This window comes from Brachionichthys hirsutus, unplaced genomic scaffold, assembly GCF_040956055.1.
Source record: "Brachionichthys hirsutus isolate HB-005 unplaced genomic scaffold, CSIRO-AGI_Bhir_v1 contig_209, whole genome shotgun sequence".
Taxonomy (NCBI): domain Eukaryota; kingdom Metazoa; phylum Chordata; class Actinopteri; order Lophiiformes; family Brachionichthyidae; genus Brachionichthys; species Brachionichthys hirsutus.
In genome coordinates, this window is record NW_027180380.1 from 65,370 (window position 1) to 92,457 (window position 27,088).

At 39.7% G+C, this 27,088-nt stretch overlaps 1 protein-coding gene across 1 annotated transcript; it reads right to left on the reverse strand.

Moving 5' to 3' along the window:
• Nucleotides 1-5,507: 5,507 nt before the first annotated feature.
• Nucleotides 5,508-25,844, reverse strand: LOC137914325 (ATP-binding cassette sub-family C member 12-like). The gene is made up of 30 exons (XM_068757930.1): nucleotides 25,834-25,844; nucleotides 25,365-25,496; nucleotides 25,048-25,194; nucleotides 24,649-24,796; nucleotides 23,619-23,855; nucleotides 22,487-22,660; nucleotides 22,129-22,276; nucleotides 20,774-20,922; nucleotides 20,539-20,646; nucleotides 20,171-20,401; nucleotides 20,014-20,085; nucleotides 19,592-19,716; nucleotides 18,732-18,804; nucleotides 17,195-17,398; nucleotides 16,784-16,918; nucleotides 16,405-16,495; nucleotides 15,306-15,362; nucleotides 13,735-13,827; nucleotides 13,534-13,637; nucleotides 13,249-13,425; nucleotides 12,734-12,960; nucleotides 12,263-12,400; nucleotides 11,870-12,059; nucleotides 11,694-11,783; nucleotides 11,347-11,542; nucleotides 9,309-9,468; nucleotides 9,129-9,207; nucleotides 6,401-6,514; nucleotides 5,670-5,834; nucleotides 5,508-5,600 (listed from the first exon to the last, which is right to left on the reverse strand). The coding sequence occupies exons 1-30, from the start codon at nucleotides 25,842-25,844 to the stop codon at nucleotides 5,508-5,510; spliced, it is 4,068 nt and encodes a 1,355-aa protein (XP_068614031.1).
• Nucleotides 25,845-27,088: the final 1,244 nt, after the last annotated feature.

Sequence of the window (27,088 nt, forward strand, 5' to 3'; positions counted from 1 at the left end):
TATGGTCTCTAGTCCATTCTGTTTGCTGTCGTGTGCTGGGGCAGCAGACTGAGGGTCGCAGACTCAAAGAGACTCAATAAAGTCATCCGTAAGGCAGGTGATGTTGTTGGGGTTAATCTGGACTCCTTAGAGACAGTGATGGAGAGAAGGATGCTTCAGAAACTGAAGCATCCGGAACATCACTCCCCACCCCCTCCATCAGCTCCTGGTACAACGAAGGAGCACACGGACAATTAGACTGAGACCACCACCCACAAAAACTTTACGACATAGAAGGTAATTTGTTCCATTTAGATGCATCATTGTAAACTTCTATCACTTTTAAGTATTTGTATATATTATTGTAAATATTCTGATTGTGATTTAGCCTGATTGCTGACAGCCCCTGCAGGCAGCAGCACCAGCTGATGAGTGTGACGCGTAGGCTCCGAGAGCGCACCCTCGGATGCCACAGTGGGGGGGAGTGGTGAAGGGAAACAGTTTGTGGGGCCATGAAAACCGCATACCCTACGGAGAAACAGTCTCTGCGCAGCTTGGCTCTGACGCACGCTCTCTCTTCTGATGGAGAGCATTCAATGATGTATTTATCAATGTTGGACATATGAAATCCTGACGTTTTAGAAATAATTGAACGCACTACGAACAGCGCGACAATCTGTTTATTTCCACCCAATACCAGTAATCTAATTCTCTGTTTCCCTAAACATATACTTTTGCTACGAGTCTTCAGAAATTAGAATAGAAGTTTGCTACATACGTTCATGATGATTCTTGCACCAGCGTCGACTTCAGGCATCTGTGAGAGTGTTGGCACTAGCTGTTGGCAATATGCTGCCTTTGCACGGTTTCCTCAGACTCGTTTTGTTTCTTTCGACTGAAATGACAAAGTGACAAAGGTACACTACATTTGGAGTATTACTGTTTATTACTTTGCCTACATTTTTTGTCATGCAAAATGACTGTGGAAATAACCGGTAAAACTACCACGAAACACTACGGTACGGGTTTTCATGAGATTTTCTGCTCTATTGTCAGAAAATATGACTGGTAGAAGTCTTTCAGGTGAATCTTCATTTTAGCGATCTTAATTATTTTTATTTCATTCTTTTGGTTAATTGCCTATACAATCATAGAATATAAAAACTTTTGCAGTTTGGTAAAGTTGGAAATATATTCACAGATTCTGACTTCCGGCAACAATAACTCATTGGTGATACACTGTCAAAATAGCAGTACACAAAAAAATTTATGAATACAATTCATACCTCTTCAACAGCTGATATTCATTTTCCAACGCTATCTCGGCTTCAGCAGGGCATGGAAGTTGCCGGAGTCTATTTCAGGGCAGAGGTGGAGCTCTTTACATTTATTTCTCAAAACTGTCAGGGATCACTTTAAATTTAGCCTCTATATTACCTAACATGTTTGTGTATATATGTTTGCATTTCCCCTACAATATTTCCATGAATAATATTTGAATGTTATATTGATGCCAAACTCACCTCTAAGGATACTGCTGGCCAACTACATCACACGCATCACTACATCAAGGGCGTTATTTTAAATGGCACAAGAGAGCAGATGGCCACCTCTTGACGTGACAAAGTTTAAGATGACAGAGAGGTCTATTGTTTCTGCATGGTAACAAGTTCTAAAGAGCACGGCATGTGCTCTTTAGAACAAAGACAAAACCAACACTATCATCACACCCACATGCTAACTGGAAATAGATCACCAGGTACATATAATTACATGTTTCACATGAATGTCCATGCTCTTTAGAACTCGTGACCATGCTGAGGCAATACTCTCTCTAGCATTGCATCCCATGGTAGATTAACATCTCATCACATTTCACCTGTCTATATGTCTTTAGAATTCATGATCTACTGCACTTTCTCCTCAGAAAACTGTCTATTCCTCACTTTTTGTCTGTCTGTCTTGTTAGTTGCATGTTTCACCGTGGTGTGGCACAGCCCTGGATGGCGCAAAGTAGGAAATACAGCTTAATAAAATATAATAGGCTAGGCTGCCAAATAAAATGCATGAAACTGGAACAATGACTGACATCATGTATGTTGTCAGTTTTGAGCACAAATGCAGACAAGTTAGAAAAAAAGTAAGGAACCTACTTGCTGTGAGACAACAGGGCAATAAACAACACGACTGTCCTGACCGTAGAACATTTGGCAGTTAAAAATGATCAGATCAGTGATGAACAATAACAAATAACAAATAATTAAGTTATTATTATTACAATTATTAATAATTACAGTGTACCAACTTGGAGACAGGGAAGCAACCTTAAGTTAGAAAGAGAGAAGAAAATAGAAAAGAAAAAAAACATTTAACTGCACTCTGACAAGAGAGATTCAATAATTATTTTAATGTAACTGGACACATAACAAAAATTATTATTTGAGGGTCACAATCACAAAAGGACTGTCTAAACTATACAAAGCAAACTAGGAGAGGATAAATCAGAAGATACAAAAGGACTTGAACAGGTGGACCACATTATCGGTGGTTCATCGCCTGTGAAGTTTCTTAGTCACGTGATACGTTACTTACAATACAGCCCTAAACTAGCGAAAATTAATAAAAACAAACAAAAAAACACTCTTTGGAGAGCTTCTTTGCTAAGGGTATAAAGTCCAACTGAGGAAGAAGAAAAGAAAATGTATTTTAACAGACAAACCAGGAGTCAGACTTAAAACACGGGTTTATCTACAACAGCTGATTAGCTTCGTTAATGAGGCAATGAAGGGTTCAAAACCGCTTTGGCACAGAGACCAAGAACTCTGGATTAAAAGACAAGAATGTGGAATTTATGAAAGAAACAAACGTGAACGTGAAGGACAGAAGCAATTATTGAGACCACGACTAATGTAATACTTGTTTAATAGTTATTGCAAGTCATTATATAACGTTTATTGGTAAGATTACAGTCCTCTTTTTTTTATTTCATTACCGATCCGTGAACAAATTGCCCGGCATGAAACCGGTCCGTGGCAGGAAAAAGGTTGCGGATCGCTGGCGTAGTGGGCAGTGCTGTCGCCTCACAGCAAAAGGTGCTGTATTCGAATTCTGTTTGTGCAGAGTTCGTTTGTTCTCCCTATGTCCATGTGGGTTTGCTCCAACCACCAAAAACATGCAATTTAGGTCCAAATAGTCTGTAGTGTATGAGTGTCTCTGTGGCCCTGAGATGCGCTGGCATTGCGTCCGAGTTGTACCCTACCTCTCGCCCATAGCAAGCGAGGTCAGGCTCCAGTAGACCCGTGACCTGCAAAGCGGAAAAGCGCCTGTAGATGAGATGATTGTTGATTTTTAAAGTATTTCAATGAGTATGAGCAGTATGCTTTAGACTTCATTTCTTAATTTTATTTCTCAGTTACACCACAAATTATGATAAATATTTTTCCATCTAAGTGTGAATGTAGAATAGAATGAAAATGTTAAAATACTCTGACATTCAAGCTGAAATACCAATCTCATAAATGAATTTCACAATTGCTAAATAAACACAGGAGCATTTGTAGCCTTGTATTTGTGGCAAAAAAAAAGTCGATTTTATTGCTCATGTTTAAAATGAAACATTGTTTTCTGCGACAGCGCACAGCTGAATACAATGCTATTAAAAAGAGTACACATTTTGTAAACCTATGCCAGTGTAATTGTAGTATGTAATTCTTCGATGCACGTTTCAGGTTGTCATTCAATATCTGGGCTATCGAGAGGTCATGAGGAGGATAAAAAGCATGATTTATTGTTATTATTCCAACTTTTTCCAACTTGCTTCTTTGAAGCCTTAAGACCTGCCCAGTGCCCACTCCCACCCCCCAATCAAAAATATACTAAGCCCCCCCCCAAAAAAGCAGTACTGGTTACCGTCACTCCATTCACTGAATGAATGGGGGTTGTTCGGTCAGTCAAGAAAAGGTACAGAGGTGTCCAAACCGTGTCACGGAGGGCCGAGGCACTCCAGGTTTTCTTTCCAACCATCTCTCCAGCAGCTGATCTCACTAATGATCTCCTTCTCCCAAATTGAAGGAGGTGTTGCTAATTAAAATCACTTGCTTTAGTGACCGGCTTGAAGGAAGACCTGCAGTGTCTCGGCCCTCCATGGCACACTTTATACACCCCTGGGTTAGTGCAACACTTGTCGTTTGTAAATAAGTGCAAGTAACTAATCATTCATCAACGTCCCATGCTAGATATTAAAACGTGTTGTGCTTATTTGTCTCATATCATATAGGACATTTCCCTTTCTATTTCTGGACAAAGGCATCGATCAGCATGGCTGCAAAGTGGCAGCAGACAAAGACATAACAATCTATAAATAATGCTTTAAATAGTGTCTAAACAATAGGACATAAGCACTACTTTTTTCCAGTAAGACTATTTCAGTATTATCAGTAAACAAAAAGAGCAATAAAGACATCATTATTTATCATTATCAGCGATATTCTTGCATGAAACCCCACCTCTCAGCTACACCAGATGCAAAACAAGATTGGTTGTGTAAATCAATACAATAACTAGAAAAGCGCTTAGAGAGTGCAGACCTCTGCCGAGCAGCTCATCCATATGGTGATCTGGATCATCACCAAAAGGTTATAAATTGTTCTTGGTATCTTTACACACCAACCATGAAAAGTAAAAGTGAATTGGACTTAATGTGTATTTTAAACAGATTTTTTAATCCGTAAATGGGATTTTTCATTGTTAAAACGTCACTCTAGATCCGATTTGAATGAAATTTGGTGGTGAGATAGAGGTCCCAACTGTAGGGAATTTCCACATTAGATGGAATTCCACAACATAATTGCATGCCGACAGAACAATAGGATTGCACAACATTTAGATAAATGGACTATACTGATTAAGTATATACATTAAGTCACATATGAGACATCACATTGTAAACTGATACACAGGGGTTTCAGATAGGCTGGGGGGAAGCCCCACCCTTAGGGGAGGGACTGAAACGAATGTGTTAAAAGGAGACAGCAAGAAGACATTGTTTGGTTTGGGCCCTGGGACAGACACAAGGAACATGGCCTAACCTCAGCGCTGAGTTTCCTCACCAACTTGTACCTGATTTATCGTTTACATAAATGTATAAACTTGACCAACATTCTCTTCATTGAGTACACACATATGAATGGGATCAAAGAACCGGGGAGAGTTGAGGAAAGCTCTAACACAACCCTACAAGACTGTTTCAAATTCCATAATAATCAACCAAAATATTGAAGAACAGATTTTGAAGCTCTATTGACTACAATGTTAATATTTCAAACTGAGCCAGAATCCGCGATCTCTTCTGGATCATCACCAGAATTTAATCATCTGTTCCTGGTAACATAGTTTAAAGGCAAATTAACGGACAGACACACAGACAGACTCCGACGATTACATAACCTCCACCTCGCCTCGGCGGAGGTAACTAGTGTCCCTCTTGCTATTAGTGCTGAGGAGCTGGCGTGTCACTGGGCTTCAGTGGCTCAGGTGTTCATAGTGTTAGCAGCAGCAAGGAGTGAATAGAAGTGAGAATCTGGTCTTTGTCTCAGCACGTCTGGACTGTCCACCTCTGCCACCTGTCAGGGAGAACATGTATTGTAAGTCTGGCTTCAGGATAAAAAATAAATAGTGATTCTGTTTGTTACCTCTCCACTGTCCATGACCAGAATGCGGTCTGAGTTTATCACAGTGTTGATGCGATGGGCGATGGTGAGCACGGTGCAGCCCTGGAAGGCTTCTTTGATGGTGCTTTGGATCAAGGTGTCTGTCTCCGCATCAATGGATGCCGTTGCCTCATCTAAAAGAATAATCTGTTGCACCACAGGAGAGAGAGTTTGTGCAGATGACAGCAGGAAAGGGGAAGAATTCATAAAGACTGATGACTGAGGATTATTTTTCACCTTCACAGAGTTAGTTCAAAATTCTTCATTATCTTAACCGCTTCATGCGAAAACCAGATTGCGGGATCTACCGGAGCCTATCCCAGCAGTCATTAAGTTTGAGAGCATAAAAGGTCCTCATTTTAAACAATTCATTAAGTTATTTTTCAGCTCAAATCAGTCCCGTTAATGATAATCAAATAAATCTATTTTAACTGCATGCATTTTCCCCCTAAATCATTGGAAATGGTCATATGCTGTATACTGGTAAAGACTTCAATTTTGAAGTGATGACAGCAGAATCAAAGAAAAAATCGTTAGAGAGATACATGGTTTGAGATGGTGCAGAGTCGAAAGGAGAAATTATGTGAGATATGGAACTAAATGAATAAAAATTACATGGAATTTGAGTTTGTGTTGCAAGACAGGCATGTTCAGCAGCAGCAAAGTACCTATACAAACCAAATAATTCAGAGGGAACAGACACCTGTACAAACCTTGGAGTTGCGGAGCAGTGCTCTAGCCATACAAATCAGTTGTCTCTCTCCTACAGAGAAGTTTTCACCATTTTCAAACACCGGAGCATCTAGTTGCCCGTCCAGTCTGGAGATCTGAGGAATGCAAAAAAACCCAGACCTTTTCTGTAATCCCGCTAACAGACAAACAGATGCTGACAAAAACATATACAGTGGTACCTCTACTTACGAATTTAATCCGTTCTGGGAGTAGCTTCGTAACGTGAAAACTTCGTAAGTAGAGACGCGTTTTGAATGTAAATGCACTAATCCGTTCCAAGCCCCGCAAAAGTATTGTAACGGTTCATGTTTTAGGAGTGTTCATTATTCCTACGCTGCAGAGAGTCCGCAAAGGCATCCAGGGAGGAGGGGCGGTGTGTGTGTGTGGGGGTGCCGCGAGGAGGAGGAGGAGAACGGGAGAGCTGCGGGAGTTAGGGAGAGTTACCCGTCGTGTGCTTATTCCAGCGTCCGACGGACGCTACATTATGATATTTTTTTAAAATATTAATCTACCTGTTAGCTGTTACTTTTTGTCCTCTTTGTTTACTGGTCCTTTGCGGTGTTTTCTGCCTCGCGTTTCTTGAAAAACTGATCCAATGACGTCTGCTTTTGCCGGCTTTTGACAATCCGTCGGAAATGTGCGAGGCAGACGTCATCATAATGAGCAATAGCCCGACTTGTCAACACTTTTTCCGGGTGACACGAGGGGGACACGAATAGCATGCTGGGATACACCCATACGCAACGGGTTGCCAGGCAGATTTTAGGCGATAGCCAATGGCAGAGCAGCTACGAGCAGCTATTTTTGACTTCGTATCCAGAAACGCCTTCGTAACGAGAGGCAATATTTTCCCATTCAGATACTTCGTAACCTGAAACTTTCGGATGTAGAGACATTCGTAAGCAGAGGTACCACTGTACTCCTTGATGGAAGTAACAAATCTGTTTACATGCTCCGATGCAGAATTGACTCAGCTATAAGTCAACGCTCTATATCTAATATTAAATGCACAGTAGGCCAAAACACAAACGCAATCTGGATCCGATCCGGATGGAATTCGGTCGTGAGATAGAGGTCCCCACCCTACATGACTGTCAAATTCCATAAATACCAGTCAATAATCAACTGAGGTATTTAGGAATAAAATTAGAAGCTCTATTGACTGCATTGTCAATGCTTTTTTCAAAGTGATCCAAAATCCAGGATCTCTTCTAGATCATCAAAATACAGCCAGGTCAGCTCGTTCACAGATTTTGCAATTTGTATTCACCATTTATTCGGAAAGTGACTATTTTTGGCGATTTGATTTTCTACAGTGAAAAATGTTATAACAGAAATAAAGTCCTCCAAGAACACTACGGTTGGATTTCTAAATATTTTAATAAGTGCCCTATAAAGGGTTAAAAGCTGGCAATACTTCAGACACCACTGAATATTATAATTTAAAATAATGTTTAAATGACTCTCTTAGGCCATGAAAAAAGGAGCTGCTGCTACTATAAGCACCATGGCAACAAATTACCCTGAACGCTGTCATATAACATAACACTTAATATCCTCAGCAGCATAAATTATATAATTACTCCTAAGAGCAATCGTCCCATAATAGTTTAACCCTTATTATATGATTCCTTAACCATAAAAAAAAATCCTACCTCTCACATCTGGACCGGTATCATCTTTAGTTTTGCAAGGTAAACATATTTAAATTGAAACTTGGACACATGAACTGATGTGTGGAATATCTTGGAAATCTAATTTTTATTAGTCATTTTTGTCAAGCACTGTAGCTACAGTATTATCCATGAAGGTAGAATCAAGAATGCATCTTGCAATGCAATGATATATATAATACAGTAATACCTCAACACACGAGCGTTCCGAGATATGAGCCTGACTGCAAGGAATATTTTGCATTGAGATGCAAGCGTGAATTTGAGATGCGAGCGCTCCAAGCCTGCTTCACCCGTTCAGTAATTTTCGCTGTATTTGTGAATATTAGTTATAAGTAATGTGTCCAAAGAAAGAAAATGGTAAGGATGACAGTGAAAGAGAAAACTCACGAGGACGATGGAGACGAAGCTTGAATTTGTCTTCCTGATTGGTCTGATTACTTGTTTTGTGAACTCTGCCTGTTTCCTGGAACTTATCTATCTCCCTGCCCCTATCCTGATCTGCTGGTGTGGACTGTCCACCTGTGCTTGAACATTAAAGTTACGTTTCTGGATTCCCTTCTCCTGTCGTGCTTTTGGATTCTCTCTGTCTGCTCTCTGACAGTGCTCTATTTCTAGCGAGGTGTTCAATCTAATAATCTACAATATTTGTTTTGCCTCTTAATATTCTATGCATGCCAAAATAAATGCCCTCGCGTGCCAGTCATGACACACGTGTCTTAGGTTGCCGACCCCTGCTGTATATCTAAAGATGGGATACAATTACTTCCATCCCAATTCCATCGCTCATACAAATCTCATCAAAATTCCTTTTTATGTCATTCTAACAGTAAAGCAGACGTATGCTGGCAAAGAAATAACCTCATTGAATTCCACACTTTGTCACTGTGACTCCAAGGCTTGAGCTGAATTGAGCACAAATTCACAGTTCTTGGGAAATGTATGTATAAAAAGTAGCAGATGCTAATTTGGTTTATATAAATGACCAAATACTTCCTCAGACTGTAAATGTACAGTACTGTTAACATTAACGTACTGAGTCCTTCATGTATGTCTTGTCCAGTGCCTCCCAAATCTCCTCATCGGTGTAGTTACTGAAAGGGTCCAGGTTGTATCTATTGGCAAACACACACAGCAATATCACAGTAGCTTAAATATGTGACAAACAAACCAATTAAAACAGTACATGGATACATAAAGATGAGACATTATTCACCGGACAGTTCCAATGAAAAGCACAGGGTCCTGGGGGATGATAGACAACTTGCTACGGAGATCCGTCAGTCCAATGGACATAATCTCAACTCCGTCTATTAGGATGGTTCCTGCTGCCGGCTCCACCAACCGGAACAGAGCCACTCCTAATGAGGATTTCCCTACAAACACACAAATGGCCAGAATGGTTTACAAAGGTAGGGTTACTATTAGCACAATATTGTCATGGCTGTCAACAAAATAAGGTTGCTAAGATTTGTATAATGCATATGAGTACATGATAATGATATGTAATGATAATGACACTATGATCATGTCACACACGTCATACTGTGTAACAAGTTGGGCATCGGCCTGTAAAACGACTCCACAACCGATTGAAGCTGTTTATAAACAATCTCTAAAAGTGTTAGATAAAAAGCCAAATAGGTATCATCACTGTCATATATTAAAGAAACATGGGCGATTAAGCTGGGACAACACTGTTAAACACATCGATGCAATCTTGATTTATAAAATCTTCCATGGCAGAGCACCTCCTCCATTACAAGAATGTGTCAAAATAAAGTCAAACACATCAACAAGAACAGGCTCTAGAGGTGTCTGTGTCATTCCATTTAGAAAAAGTGCCTTTGGTCGAGCCACTTTTTCTGTTTGTGCTTCTCACACTTGGAATTCTATCCCAACCACGATACGTGAACTCCCGACTCTGACCTCTTTTTCCGAACAATTTAAAGCATGGCTATTGGAAGAGCAACATTGTACCCACACCCATGCCAAAACTTATATATTTGTTTACCTTTGGCTAATTGTTGGGCTACCATCCGCAGATTTTCTGATAATGTCATCATCCTCATTATTATTTTGTACTATTTAGTAGAACTGTTCTGTTTGTTATGACTGTTGTTTTATTGATTTTGTTGTTTAATGTTGTTGATGTAAAAGGGACTAAAGATGGAAATTAGCCATTGGCTATAATCTTACATATTTACGTGTAAATGTTCATGAATATGTATTGTCCCTGTTTAAATAAACTCAAACTCAATAATCATGATACATGATAATCGGCTGACTGTGCTGCATTTATGTTTATTATGTAATATGGCACGCGACTCATGATAAACTATTGTGTCAAAGGCTGCACTGAGATCTATTAAAATATGCACGACGATAAGTCCGTTATAAGATGCTATTAAAAGGTCATTTGTGACTTTAATTAATGCTGTCTCTGTGCTATGATGAGCTCTGAAACCTGACTGAGAAACCTCAAATAACTTCTTGCCTTGTAAGAATTCACATACAGCTGACTGGAAACTGCTTTCTCTAAAATCTTAGGCAGAAATGGAAGGTTGGAAATTGGACTATAATTAGCTAATACACCGGGATCCATTGTTGGTTTTTTGACTGCTGTTTTAAAAGACTGGGATACATAGCCTGTAAGAAAGGATAGATTAATTATATTTAGCAAAGGAATTCTAATTGAGAGGAAGAAGTATTTGACATCCGAGTGATTTAAGTCACGAGCTCAGTCCTGGAACGAATTATGCTCGTATGTCAAGGTATTACTATATTAGAAAAAGCCATTGATTCCTCTCCCCATCTCCATGTTCCCTTTCACCTGACTGTCTCTTTCTAAAACAGAACATGCCGTGAAGACTCACAGGACTGCCAATCGCTTCCGTGACCTACCGTATTTTTGGGACCATAAGGCGCACTTAAAATCCTTTCATTTTCTAAAAAATCAACGATGCGCCTTATAACACGGTACGCCTTCTCTATTAATTCTGGTTTTGCTTACTGACCTCAAACCAATTTTATGTGGTACACGGCGCTCAAAAATCGGTCAAAATGTTTTAGTACGACTTTGGTGAGCTACGAAGCCGCACTGCTTGATGGATTGTCGGAGCATTACGGCTCCTGTAATCAGGAGTCTCCCAGAGTAATACGTACCGGTACTGTGCTTCAAGGAGAACCATCATCTCGGCCCTGCAATCATTTTGATATCTAAATTAACTTGACATTTTTGTAAACTGCCTTACCAGAGCCTGTTCTTCCCACGATTCCCAGTTTCTCTCCAGCTTGGATGTGGAAATTCAGCTCATTCAGGACAATGGGTGAATTCTCCCTGTACCTCATGCTATAGCCCTGGAAGGTAATGGCTCCACTCTTTGGCCAGTCCTCTGGGATTTGAGCATCAGCTACCGGTATGTGTCTGGGGGCCTCAGACTTACAACCCTGGACACAATAATTAAGATCTTGTGTGAGTGAGTGGTCAAACAAAAACACAGCAGCATTTGTAGGAGGACCAATGTGGGTGGATATATCGGTGGTAGCAGCCAGAAAACCTATGCGATTTTTCTGAGGCAAAGAAGAGTAGAGTTCTCACTGTGATGTATTCCAGCAGCCGCTCCACCGAGTTGAACCTGGCCTCCACCTCGGTAGATTGTCTCACTACATACTGAAGCATGCCCGTCAACTAGGCAACAAACAGGTGTATAAACACATGTTGGAGGTCTCCTCTTTCTAAAAATAAACTCATGTTCATCCATCTGCTTTGTTTACCTGTATGGTGTAGGACATGGCCAGGCCTTTCGAAGCTGGATTGATGACTTCATTATCGCCGAGTACTACAAACAGAGACACCACCAAACCTATAACTGCAGCCATGAAGTCGAGCCAGAAGGATAGCCAACGTGTTCCAGACTGAAACAATAAGTACTGGTTGGAGTTGATGTCATTCAGTGTCTTGAATCTACAACATGAAAAAGGATGGTGTTTACTCACATACTGCAGATAATAAAAGTATCTACAATAAAGAACAGAATGTGAGAAACTGTAACTGAAAGATCATCCTCTGCATAAATGTACAACAGAAGGAAGATATTTTGTCATCATCAGCAAGCACATGAGGTTAGTAAAGAAAATTGATGAACATGAGGATCGCTGGCATCTTACTTTTCTATGTGGCTGTCTCTTATGTTGTAGGCATGGATGGTGCTGAGGCCCTGCAGGGTAGAGGTGCTGAGAGAGATGACGGGAGAACGACTGATGTTCTCCATCCTCTTCATCTGACGGATACTCCTCTGGAATATACTGCAGGGGAATCACAGGTAATATTCAGTACTGTATACTTCTTTAATATGTTGTTATATTCCTGTAGACTAATGCTTGTCCTAAAATACTCATAAATGCAAGAATTGTATGACAATCTAAATCTTGCAAATTACATTCATGTCACTCGGCAAATTAATCATATGACATTTTTATGATCCCATTCTCCAACAATTCCTGTTTGGGACCTCTATTATATTTACTTGAAAAGGACAAATCTAATAGAATTTGAGCATTAGAGCATGTTATGTGGCAGAGAATATTGCACAATTCAACTAATAATTAAATAATTCAATTAATGGCTATCAAACTCACAAAAGAATGAGGGTGAAAAAGACTCCCAAAATAGCCACAACAACCAGCATGGGGGGGAAAACACTGGAGATAATGATAATGGTAAACATGACCATGAGACTAAAATTCAAGAAAGGGTCCATATGGAGGGGAAGCACAGTGTCCACTTCCTCCTGATCTTTGGAAAAGCGGTTGAGAATGCGTCCAACTGGTGTTGTGTCAAAGAAACTCATAGGACTGGACATAATCTGAGGGGAAAAAATTATTATTACTTTAATTATGCTTTTGTTTTTGTATTATTTACACTTTTATGTGTTATCTGTTGTTTAGATACACGTAGTTACATAATAATATAATTGTAGGTATACAAATGGGTATTTATCTGGTGCATAGGAACAGATTAACCTATTTTCCATTATTTCTTACCGGAAATATAGCTCCGAACAAATCTGTTTTCCGAACAAATCTGTTTTCAAACAGTGTAACGGAATGAGTTATGTTCGAGAACCGAGGTTCCACTGTATATAAAATGTTACCTTCTTGAATATGATGTTGTGCAGATGGCAGGCGGCACTCAAGGTGATTCCAGTATAAAAGAAGCATTTGATGATGGCAAGTGTCACCGTGGCAATAATCCCCACACCATAAATCATTTGGTAAAATCTCAGGCGTGGGTTGTCTAAGATGCTACCCGGATTTGTAGCATTTTTTAACTGGAAAATAAAATAAAATAAAAACATTTGATAATTACAAATACTGTGACCATGGAGTTTAATGTGTGTAAATGTATATGTGAGAGAAAGGGAAGATATGCTCCTCACCCCATCACCCTGCCCCAGCCAGAAACTGAGAAACCAGTTGCTGAAGGCTGTGGATCCAATCATCAGAATGAAGTTAATCATAACAAGGAAGATGATGAAGTACCCTGAAGTAAAACAGTCACACCAAATACAGCTGGTTTGGCCATGTGTCATTTGTATGCATTTATTCCAGTTCATACATGTGGACTGTCTGTATCAGACCTCCTGCTGCCTGGCAGTATCTGTGATAGATTCTCCAGGAGACGGCGCCTTCTTCAGAGGACTCCTTCCTCACCAGCTGATCATCACCAGCAGCTGAAAGCAAAGAAAATTATGAACTAGAATAATAGAATTTCTGAGTGACGGGCTTGATAAGGATGTGCAGTTGGAAACAAAACTCTTTGACATCCATTGCACCTAAATTTACATAAATGCCAACTCCATTATCTGAAAACCATCAAGATAATAAAGCTAGCATCCGGGGTCTCTTGATTGACTTAAAACTTGTGCTTCAAAGAACACTGGGGCAATGTGGGTTTGGCTCGCTGAGAAGAGGTAGGTTTAGAGAGATAATTATGGGAGGTGTTTTGTGTTCATTTCTCCATATTTAAATGTCCTGGTCCAAGATGCCTCTGTCTGGCATTGATGTGCGATGTATAATATGTTAAAGCTGAAAAGCTTATTGCAGCGGTAGGCATCCTGCCAATGCTCAGGTCAAAGTGCCAGTGACATCCCACTCTGGAATCCCAAAAGTGTGAACCCCAAAATGCGGAGACGGAGGCGAGATAATTAGTCTACAGTTAATTTAATAAGGAAATAACGAAAACTACTCAGCCAAAAAACTCAAGAGGGATGGGCTGATAGTCAGTAATAAAACAAAAATTCACAGCAACACAAAGAGGAACCAAGGTCGGCAGACAAAAATACAAAATCAAAATGGCACTGCCATAGAGATTGCAACCACCGTATTGGTCAACCACTAAGCTCAGCATATGGAATGTCAAAAAAGTCAGACACACCTGACACAAATATCTTGTTGGGAGGGTACAGAAGCAGGTGACTACCCTAGTTATCAGATGTTTTCCCCCTCCCTCCCTTGTGTGTGTCCCAGGTGCAGGCAGTGGCTGTGGGATGGATTCTTTGATCAAATCAATCAGAAACTACCCTCAGCCTGGGAGCACTGCATGGAGTCTCCTCAAACATTGTTTATGATTGAGGTCCTCAGTTCTCGTCGCATGCTTGAACTTTCAAGGCTTTCTATTCAGATCTGGGGTGTGATGACCAGCGGGTAGGCAAAGCAAGATAGCCAGAGCCTAGGAGCAACCCTGTGGTGTGTGGTAGCCCAGAATACTGCTTCTCAGAGTTTACATTGATTGAATATGCACCCAGTTCTCTCTCCAGTACGGCCATCGGGATGACACAATTTGATGTGCTCTCGGCTGTCTCCCCCCTTTGTTCAATGTTCAGGAGGGGGAGATCGCAGTCCCAGGAGGAGGAAAAATTATCCAATGATCCAGGGGGTCAATGTGGACTCAGTGGAGGACAAAAATATAATTGACAATAAACTGGACTGGGCCTGTGTATACTGATAATTTGTATTTCTGACTTTGTTGAGTGAAGCACTGTTGCTGATATAATTTCCCTCCGGGATTATTAAAGTATTCTGATTCTGATTCTTTATATCAAACTGTCTGAGCCCAACCTTCTTTAAGAATTTGGATATACATCTGAAGTGGGTGACCCTGCACCAATATCTCATTCATACAAAAAAACAAACAAAGAAAAACACTTACATTTTTGGTCTGTTGTTTGGATTGTTCCATCATCCTTTTCTTCGGACATGTCAAATGCTGAAAGGAAGTGCACATAGTAAAGACAACTGTAAATAAATTGACAATAAAGATAGGAATTTTTGTATGTAGTAGTAGTATGTAGATTCAGATTCAGATTCAGACAACTTTATTTATCCCAAGGGGCAATTCAGTTTAAGCAGTCTACCAGACCATACAATACAAACAATACAAACATAATAAATAAATAAATAAATAAAAATAATTAAAAAAAATATATATATTAAAAAACACACTCAGTATATGGACAAATGCTACAACAAAGCCATACCAATGTTTAAAAACATGCAATATACAGTTTACTGGCAATCAGATTTGGTCTGCTACCTTTCTGCACTGCTGCCACACCCTTTGACCACCTAGTTATACTGTTTGTATACAACCGAACACCACTTGCGTTCAGATCGGGGAAGCCGTTCATCCCAATCACCCCTTCTCGTTCTGTTACTGCACACATGAGCGTTGTAGTCCCTCAGAAGAGAAATGCAGTCCCCAGTCAGAGTACTATCCAGTACCCCTCCAGGGACTCCAAGAAGAGTATGCATTGCTGTTCGGCGTGTAAACCAAAACAACAGTGACACACATGTTCTCATCCTGAATGTACAGGGAAGCAACCCTCTCGTTCACCGGGGTAAACTTGCGTATTGCTGTGGGGCTATAAGCAAGCCCACACCAGCCTGCTGCCTCATTCCGCCATACAAGGCGATGTCACGGTCCTTGATCTTTTTTCTTTTTCTTGGAGTTTTTAACTGCCATGGGAGACCCGACCAGACCATAAAACTCCCAACAACATCGCTCCTGGGACCATTCGAGCACTCAAACTCCCACACCATGATAAGGTGGAAGTTCAAAGGGTAGTTTTACAAACTATGTAACTGCTTTTAGGTATTCATCTTTGCCACTTACTTCACATTAGACAGAATGCAAGAATTATTTAACATTGTATTTTTCTACAGCAAGGCATAATATATAATGGCATATATTCTGATTTAAATCATTACTACCAAACAATAATTGCTGTTGCTTTTTTGCCTTTCCATACCTGGGTTCACTGCACCACCAAATGTGGGATTTGCGAGCTCAACCTCTTCCAGCTCTTCATTTTCTTGGGGTGAATCGTCTTCTGCCTGAGTCTGTAAAATATCAACAAAAGCAATGAGTCTGCATAAAAGCATCTGCTGAGCCTTTACTGCAGTTGATGATAAACCACTTACTACCTTTTCAGAATATATGGTCCTGTTTCTACAAATAAAATGTAGGTACAGTAGCTATTATTATTAGTAGCTAACTATTTATTTGTTTTTTGTGCTTATAAAACAAGAAAGGTGAAAGGGATTTACATCTAGGAAGGAAATAAAATAATATACATTGTGAGAATAGCAGGGCTACATCTGAGGTCTGAACTGTAAGTGCTGTTTTACTTTTGACTGATCCAGCTGGTAGTTGCTGATGAGCTGAGCGTAGCGTCCATTGGCTTTCATCAGGGCATTGTGGTCTCCACCCTCGAGCACTTCTCCATCCTCCAGGACCAAAATGCCATCACAGAATTCCAGATACTGACACACATTAGGACGACCTCATCAATGAAACCATCCCAGCCCCGTGGCCAGAGGTGTGAAGAAAAACATTTGTAGCAGCCCGACATTACTTTGTGATGTGGTTTACTTTACTTTGGACAATTCCACCATACAATATCATTTGTTCTAAAATTCATTTTAAATTATGTGTATCATTATGAGAACCTTATGAGTTTATGCATTTCATAAAAGGTTTCAGGCTCAGTGAAAAGTTGCTGAGGAAAAGATGTTTTCTGATGAAGTGCATCTTCTCACCTGCAGCTGGTGTGTAACCAGTATAATTGATTTTCCCTGCAGCTCCTTCTTTATACATTCCTCGAAAATGTGTTTTCCTACATGAGCATCGACAGCAGATAGTGGATCATCAAGGAGGAAGATGTCTTTATTGGAATACACAGCTCTGGCCAGGCTGATCCTCTGCTTCTGCCCCCCTGATAGATTCAGCCCTCGCTCTCCAATCTGCCAACAAAACAGCAGAAAACTACAAAAACACTGGCTACAGATTCTGTATTATAAAATGCCATTTTTACTTTCTGAAATGTCTAGCAATGCAGATACTAAATGATTGGAAATGGGATTCGAATTAGTATAATGAGGGTTTTTAAAGTTACTTTTTCTCTTTTGTTTGATAGTGACGGTGCGGGCCTCTCTCCTCAGCCTGGTAACGCAGGCGAGGTCACATCGAGCAGAGGCCTCGGGAACGTGGATTATTACTCCAGAGTTTTTCGTCACGACGCAACGCCTGAAAACAACAGCTGCAACCTCATTTTATGATTTATTGGAGAAGCATGGCTTAGGAAGCAGGCTTAGGAAGCTCTGAGGTCATTCTGATAGGAGATTGTAATACCAATATCCTTCGGAAAGACACTCCCACTTTCAAAGCCTTCAGCAGCTTCTGTAATTTGCATAACTTTACCCAGCTGATTCAGCAATTTACAAGGGTAAACCCCACTTCTTGAAACATCATAGATCTAATCCTGGCATCGGACAAATCTAGAATCAAACAGTGGGGAGTGCAATTTAAGTGATCACAATATGATCTTCTGCACTCGTAGAATTCATAGACCTGCAGTTCAATGTCACACCACAATCAACTGCAGAACTATGAAACTACGCAATGTGGTTAACAAAAGGATCAAAAATGCCAAAATTAATTTCTTAAATGAGAACATTGAGGCAAACAAAAGCAACCCACAAAAACTGTGGGAGGCCCTAAAACAATTAGGCTTCAGCAATAGACTCCAAACAAAAACCAATAATTTCTGCATTAATTCAAGTGGTTCACTCCAGACCAAATAGTTTTAACAGCTTTTTCACCACTATTGCCACCCTGTTGGTCAGCAACCCCCCCTCCACATTCAAGTCTGTATGGTTCTGACCACATCCAAACACTACGAGAATCCAGGTGCTAAAAAGGACACTTTCTCTTTCATTCGTTCTTGAGTGTGCTCCTTCTGGGGATTCCCTCATTCTATTGGGGGACTTCAATGCTCATGTTGGCAATGACAGTGAGACCTGGAGGGGCATGATAAGGGTGTCCATATGTGCACTTGGCACCAGGACACAGTAAGTTGCAGTTTGATGATCTATTTTATAGTCGTATCGGCGAACTTGCGGCCGCATGTCTTGGACACTCGGGCGAAGAGATGGACGGAGATGTCAACCGATCATCACCTGGTGGTGAGTCAACTCCGAGGATTGTAAATGCCTGATTTAATTGCAGTTTTCGGGTGGCGGTTGTGACACGACTTTGATGGGTGCAGTGCGGCGGAGTCATCAGTAGAGGCCCTACCTCAGTTTTATCACCATATGGGAGTATTTTAAGGTCAGGTCTGAGGCTGCAGACACCAAGAACTCTGTCATATCTGTGAAGTAAATCAAAACAATATATTATCTGAAGCTTCAAATCTTAAAAGGTCATTTTAAAAACATAATATTTTATGCAGATTATTTTATGGGAAGAAACAACAAAATTGGAATGTACCATTTCAGATTAATATGAATGAAAAAAAGACAGGATATTTTGACAATTCTGAGCATAAAATTTCTTACATTTCATACTTAATATCTTATTAAATCTATGTGCGTAGTTAGTGCACAAGTCTCTGATCTCCGAGAGCAGTCTCGCCATGGTGGCGCGATCCTGGTCGTCCTTCTTGACCTGTTTAAATAAATTGTCCTTCTCCTCCTGTTTGAGTATAATTAATCTTACATTTTCATAATTCTTCATTTACTTCAGGCACCATGCTCGCAACATGCCTACATTGATTCATTGACCTGAAGTGACTCGTCAAAATACTGTTCATTGTTAAGCAGCTGCACCGCTTGCTAATTAGGCAGACAAACAGGATTTCCCAGTGATAGCTCTGTTAGATAACACAATGGCTTTTGCCCTTGTTTGATAACCGTGCCAGATGCAAACTCACAAGGATAAGAGGAACGTTTGATGCGTCGTTTGTCATGTGACATGATCACAGAAAATATGACTCATGCCTTGTATGAACAGTCAACTAACACTAACCTTAACCCTTGTTTATACAGTAAAACATCACATAACCTGCCCTGTTTTTAAATATGGCACCTATTGTTTCCATATGCAAATTAATCTGTAGAGTACAGAAAACAAAGGTGTCAGAGTTCATTCATAATTACCTGTCCTGGTCAAAGGGTTGCTCCATTAGGATGTTTTCCTGGACAGTTCCATGGAATATCCAGGCTTGCTGGGAAACGTAAGCGAATGTCCCATTAGTTGTAAGGGAACCCTGCAGAAGGTACATCTATAAAATAGATCACAGTGTGTCATACACAAGCAGTTAAATGTAAAACAGAATGACACTCTAGCACTTCTAGAGCTATCTATATCAATTTCAAATTGAATGGCAATCAATAAAGTACTTAAACAGCATAAAAATATATAAACACACCTGGGGTGAAAATATAACCTGCTTGGTAAAGAAAAGTGAGGATTATCATTTTGAGTAAGATGAGAGTGGTGGACAATTAAATACAAAACATTCAAAGGCAATAAGAATGCCACATGTATAAGATGGTAAAAGAGACTGAATAGAGTTAACCTGCTCCAAAATGCTGGATATCAATGATGTCTTTCCACTCCCCACGTTCCCACAGACACCAAGCAAGCAGCCCTTGATAAGGAAATAACACACAGAGTAACTTTAACTTTACCACAGTCTCAAAAACACATTTTCCCACATCATTCTGGAATCGTACCTTTGGCAGTGTGAATGAGATGTTTCTCAGAGATGACAGAGTTGCAGTCTTCTCAGTTTGGGACATTTCATCTCCTTCGTGCGCATCCACCCCATTGGCTAAGCTGGGTGGGGAGTCCAGCATACTCTCTGGTTTGGTCCAGGAAAATGTTGCATTTTCCATGACAATGGCTAAGTCACTGTCTTTATCCTGTCTCAGGTAGGATTCTGGATTCTGGATTAGCAATAATTTCTAAACACAGCCACAGAAAATATTTCATCTTAAACACATTGTTTTCCATATTTTTTGAAACAGCTTGTGACTGCAGCTGAAATCCACAACAGTGCTAAATCTAATGATCGCTGCATTTAGAGCTCTGAGCAGTTTACCCTCAGCCTTTTTATTGATACAGCAGCTTCAGCCATGGCCTTCACAGACAAGGGCATTAGAGCCAAGCAGAACCGTATAGCATTGAAGATGGCGATGGTGGTAAAGGCCTGGTAATCACAAAGAACACCGCCGCAATACTGATTAGTTCTAAAGTTTAAGTTTGATATTCATATCGACTGTGAGCAAGTTGTCAAATCCATTGAAGTGTATTCAATGGACTGCGTTGGTACTCACATCAGTCGTGTTGAGTTCAAATTTTAACAGTGTGTGTACTAGGAAGGTGGCAACTGTGGCAAGTACGGGGATGATGCTGGTGATGCTAACATTCATATTCTGCATGTAACTGACCATTTCCATTTCTCTCATCTCATGTTTCCTTATATCTACAAGAAAGACAAAAATCAGGGTTTTGGAGACGGCGCTCTATGGTATTAGTATTTCAGGTAAATCTATTGATCATCGATACACAGTGCAAACACGTTTTAGATCATGACAATGCAATTATAATAGATCGATAGTTGCTTGCTTAAAAGCACAGACGATATGTATATATTCACTCATTCATCTTCTTGGAGACGAGACGATCATAATCATCTCGTCTTCAGCTGCTTAACCAAATCTGGGTTACGGGTTAAGATGGACCCTATCCCAGCAAACTGCGGTTGAGAGGCATGGTACACTCTGGGAAAGTCACCAGTTCATCGCAGGGCCACACAGAAAGACAGACACACCTACTTATGCTCGCACTAATTCATACAAATAAACTCTAAACAGTGAGACAGATCTTGAAATGTTCACAATTGTAAGATATTAATCTTTGCATGAGGCACCAGACAAAGAAAACATGAACTTCTGGAGGAAAGGGCACACTGGAGAAATATGCTAAAAAAAATACATAAAAGTACAGATGGACACCCTTTTCATTCACACCACACTATAAAATCACTAAAATACTTTTCTATTATCAATTGAATTGAAAATATTACAATAATACAATAATACATAACACACGATAAAAATATCAATATTTGGTCGGTTACTCTGATAATTTAGTTTTTCTGAATAAGAGACATTGAACCAGCAATGTTTAATTAGTATAACACAGAAATATGGTGTCTAGTTTAATCAGAATCAGAATACTTTAATAATCCCATCTGGAAATTATATTCCCATAGGGAAATTATATAAGGGACTGTTGCAGGCTGCTATGTGTCTCGGCACATGCAAATTTCATTAGTGAATTATTATTGAACAAGCTGAGCTGGTTGTAGGATGTCTGTTTGTTTCCAAATTTTAGCTCTCAAACTTTTCTCTCATTCCCATGATGCACTGCTGATTACAGTTATGTTTACTGTGCATTCCTGTTATCATCTTTAAGTGTTGAAATCATGGATTATTTCTCGCAAATTGTATTGTAGTTCACAACATGTCACAGCAAACTACTGTTGATTCAATTTTACAATATCAATCAATTCTGAATGTATATTGCATGATTGTTTTTGTGTTTACCACAAAAGTGAGAGTACAAATAATGCTTCTATTAGAAACTTATCTGAATGTAATAAAGCATGAGGCTGCCTAAATCATACCTGCAATCTTCTCCTCAAAAGAATCTTCCCAGGCGTACATCTTGATAAGTTTGATGCTGCTCAGAATCTCATTCATTGTTCGAACACGGCTGTCAGTTAACACCATGGCTTTCCATTTGAACTTGTTAATGACCATGGCTAAATAAAACTGAGAGCAGAAAACAAACAAACAATAAAATAATGTGAGTGACAATGGAAAACAAGCAGCATTGTGGTCTATCCTTCTGGCAGAATTTGTTAAGGAAAATATCCATATATGTAACGTGGAACTTTTTAAAGAATAACCCAGGAGTATCCAAACAAACTGCAGGAAAATATAATCACAGACAGACAAGCAGACAGACACACACAAACAAACCTGCACAGGAATGAAGATGAGGTAGATGAAGACTCCTGTCAGTGCAGTGGAGCCCAGAACGAAGCAGGCATAAATGATACACACAAAAAACAGGACTGGTGCAGAGAGCAGAAAGCTCGCAAACACTACAGCCTCAAATAACTTGTGGCCATCATTGCTCAAAACATTTATCATCTGGAAGGAAGAGAGTGAAAGAAATGCAGTTATTGACATCAGCAAGATGGAACGTTAGTCAGAATTGGAGAATTCTGCTGCTTCATTTCTAATAATAATAATAATAATAATAATCACACAAACCATCCCATTTCTAATTAGTGTTACGATTTGTCTTTATCACCTTGTTTCTGTTCTCTCTTCTTTGTTACACACATGGTGGATCACATCACACAAATAGGTTTTAGTTTCAAATGAAACATTCAAGACAAGTTTTTCAAAGAAGGCGAGAACAAGTCACGCACACTCACACACACAGAAAATGTGTGTGTGAGTGTTTTTTAAACATGTTGTCTGTGTAAAATTCTAAATAAGAATATATTTCAAAAGCAATAACATTTTCAACATTCTACTGTGTCAAAAGCACTGATTAAAGCACACACCTCCACTGAACTTTAAATCAGTCACGTATTATTCAAAGTCGAACTCATAAACCTGTAAGGAGTACTTGCAGGGCAAACTACTCCTATAGCAATATATTTAAATATAGTTCAGGTTTAATCCAGGTTTTTAATTGAATCTGCACCAGACTATACGCACAGATACAGTAAATACCTAAACCCAGGATATTATTATCAGGATGTTATTATTTAACTACCGTATAAATTAAAGAAAATGTTATATCTGTCTCTCTATGTTACTATTTTTAAGAAAATGTAAGAAACTTAGCCCTTTATCAATGCACACTGAAATTTAATGGCCGGGCCCAATGATCCATCCTCCCAATTTTCATGGCAATCCATAATTCTGATTAATCCTGTTGATAGTCTGATATATACAGGTCCATCAAAATACATTTATCCTTTCATTTTGAACTCAGCGATTCTAATGGGCAAAAATTTGACAAAGAAAAAAAAAACTACAGGAGAAATGTGGGTAAATTACATCAAATAAGCTTTGACTCTTATAGGTTAGTTACCTCGCCCATTGAAATGCCGGTTTGCACCCGCAGAGAGATCACTTTCTGAAAGGCCACTGAAGAGAAGGCACCCTTTAACCTGACTGCAGTGCGCAGGTCCAGTGCACACAATAAAGATATGAAGAAGGCTTTGCAAAACTCTGTGGTAAACAAGCCAAAAGCCAGGCCAACGCCATACAGTATTGTGGACTGCTCCGGGTGTTCAGCATATGCTAGGATTTTATGAACCAGAATAGCCTGAGAAGACAGATAAAAATATAAGGTGTTTGCATATGGAACAGTGTTGTTAGGTGATGCTCCCATGTAAGTGAGACATATATATATTTTAATCCAACAAATATCTTCTTAAAACACATTTATTCAAGTGGAGGTACAATTATTATTATTATTATTTTACTTAAATAGAGGATACATTTACATCAACTGTATAAAATGACAACACCATTATTTTTGTAAATGTAGTGAAAAGAAAATTGGGATAGATTGAAAGGATTAGTCATTTAACCTTAAATGGATGTTTACATGCAGAAAATGCGAATAAAAAATATGTTTTTCTTAAACATATATCATATATTAATAAGACAAATCCATTATATCAGGGGGAGAAGAGCTTCATAAGATCCCAAAGGTTACTTTGAGTTACTTACAGCAAAGGAGAATTTACAGACCCTAGCAACATTTAAAACACATTACTTTGACATTTTATCGTGACAATACTAAAGACAATATCCCACAAATGCACCCGTATTTTATCAAAAATATTTTTTATTTGTAGGAATGTTAAGCTAAAGTATTTTCTGTAACCTCCAAACTAAGCTTTCTATCAGTACATGTATGCTCTGTAAATTATTGAAAAAAAGATTTTTCAATTACCGTAATTTTGAATCTCTGTGCCTGCAGAGATTTTGATTCTGCTGCACAAACTGTTTAATTTCATGTTTTTTCTTAACATCTTCTTTGGCAGAATAGAGGAATTGCTCTATTATTTGGCAAACATCAGAGGAAACCATTAATAGCTGTCGAAAATTACCGGGCCAAGGAACGCAGCAACCATGCCGATGATACCAATGAAGACAGATACAATCAACCTGGTTCTTTGAAATTGAATTATTGCTCGAACCAAAGAGGCCTTCTCCAAGCCAACCTTTGCCACTTCTTCCTTCCAGAGTCGGAAGAGCCTGTACAACATAAAATCAGAGTCAACGCTCTCAGCCTTGATAAATCATTACAAAGGTCAAGGTTAGGGTTAGCAAACACTCTCATGAAATGCACTACAGATATTCAACGTTTGTAATTGTTTCCCTAACCACGATTCCATTTCCAGACAAGAATTTCAGCAACTAGAATTGTCAGCTATCAATGAGTCCCATACTGTCAAATGTTGTTTGAGAAGTATTGCACCCCTGAATCAGCCAGAATAAATTCAAACCTTTCTCCATTGCTGTCAGCTTTGTCAAAGGGTGACAGGTTGATTGTCGTCATGTCCATCCTTTTCCTGAATATGGCCCACATCATAGGAGTCATCCAGGCAAAGGTTGTAAAAGACAGGAATCCTGCATTGTCAACTGGGTGGGAACTAGACAAGGAAACATCATCCAATAGCTCTGCTATGGGTATAGCAGCCATAATGGCATTTAGATTAAAACAACAGCTATTATCAGGCTATCATCCATAGTGTATTATCCATTTAAGCCTATTTATTAATTGCATCCAAACAGACTAACAATGTCATTAAAAAACACTAACTCTGTTGAGGAGCAGGCGAAAGGCTTTAGGTTCTGAAGGCCCTGGCGGTATTTTTTGACTTGTGGAGGGTTGTCCCGTTCATTGATGTCCAAATCAGCATAATCTGCATTTGAGACCTCAGGTTTGTTTCTCCTTTGGAAAGCGTCATTCTTTAGAGTCAAAAAGATAGATGGGAGAGAACAACAGATTTCCACATTAAAAAGCAAAAAAAACAAAAGATGTACTTGAAAAAAATGGAGAAGTAAAGATATCGGGGCAATGACAGCAACATGTGAACAGGTCAGTGGAAGCTACCGTTTGTTCTTGTGTCACGGGTTTGTTTTAAAAATGGGGAAAATGGTGGCTCAGCCAGAAAAACTTCAGTGTAGTGATCTATTTTATTTACACCATTCCACAAACAGCAGCAAACGTGAAAAATACTTAGTGCAGGCCAAAATACATACAAAAACAAAATAGTTGTAACACTTACTCTGGTACCATGAGCTACCCATGCTATCACTCACTCAAAAGCACTCCCTCCTCTAATTGACCAGAGCTCCCCTTAAATACCCATTAGCCCCTCCCCTGGGCAAACCAATTATTAATTATAGGGGTTTTAAGGTAATACTTGACACATTATGAACAACTCATTCCCGAATAATCAATAAATAATAACTCCAGGAATTGACACATACCGACTTACATACGGATGTTAACTTTCATATACAAACACACACTCAAGAAATACAATATACAATCAATCATAATGGAACAATCCGTGGTCACATGACAGTGAGAAGCACGCCCCATAGTGCCATTTAAGTGCTGATCAGGAAGTGCCATCAGTTCTATTAATCTATGGTCTCTAGTCCATTCTGTTTGCTGTCGTGTGCTGGGGCAGCAGACTGAGGGTCGCAGACTCAAAGAGACTCAATAAAGTCATCCGTAAGGCAGGTGATGTTGTTGGGGTTAATCTGGACTCCTTAGAGACAGTGATGGAGAGAAGGATGCTTCAGAAACTGAAGCATCCGGAACAACACTCCCCACCCCCTCCATCAGCTCCTGGTACAACGAAGGAGCACACGGACAATTAGACTGAGACCACCACCCACAAAAACTTTACGACATAGAAGGTAATTTGTTCCATTTAGATGCATCATTGTAAACTTCTATCACTTTTAAGTATTTGTATATATTATTGTAAATATTCTGATTGTGATTTAGCCTGATTGCTGACAGCCCCTGCAGGCAGCAGCACCAGCTGATGAGTGTGACGCGTAGGCTCCGAGAGCGCACCCTCGGATGCCACAGTGGGGGGGAGTGGTGAAGGGAAACAGTTTGTGGGGCCATGAAAACCGCATACCCTACAGAGAAACAGTCTCTGCGCAGCTTGGCTCTGACGCACGCTCTCTCTTCTGATGGAGAGCATTCAATGATGTATTTATCAATGTTGGACATATGAAATCCTGACGTTTTAGAAATAATTGAACGCACTACGAACAGCGCGACAATCTGTTTATTTCCACCCAATACCAGTAATCTAATTCTCTGTTTCCCTAAACATATACTTTTGCTACGAGTCTTCAGAAATTAGAATAGAAGTTTGCTACATACGTTCATGATGATTCTTGCACCAGCGTCGACTTCAGGCATCTGTGAGAGTGTTGGCACTAGCTGTTGGCAATATGCTGCCTTTGCACGGTTTCCTCAGACTCGTTTTGTTTCTTTCGACTGAAATGACAAAG

Excerpts from the sequence above, each read along its gene's own strand:
- LOC137914325 (XM_068757930.1), bottom strand. Across the intron at positions 17,399-18,731 it reads CATATGGTGATAAAACTGAG|ATTGGAGAGCGAGGGCTGAA; the intron begins GTAGGGCCTCTA and ends TTTTGTTGGCAG. Across the intron at positions 6,515-9,128 it reads AGACATACATGAAGGACTCA|ATCTCCAGACTGGACGGGCA; the intron begins GTACGTTAATGT and ends TGCATTCCTCAG.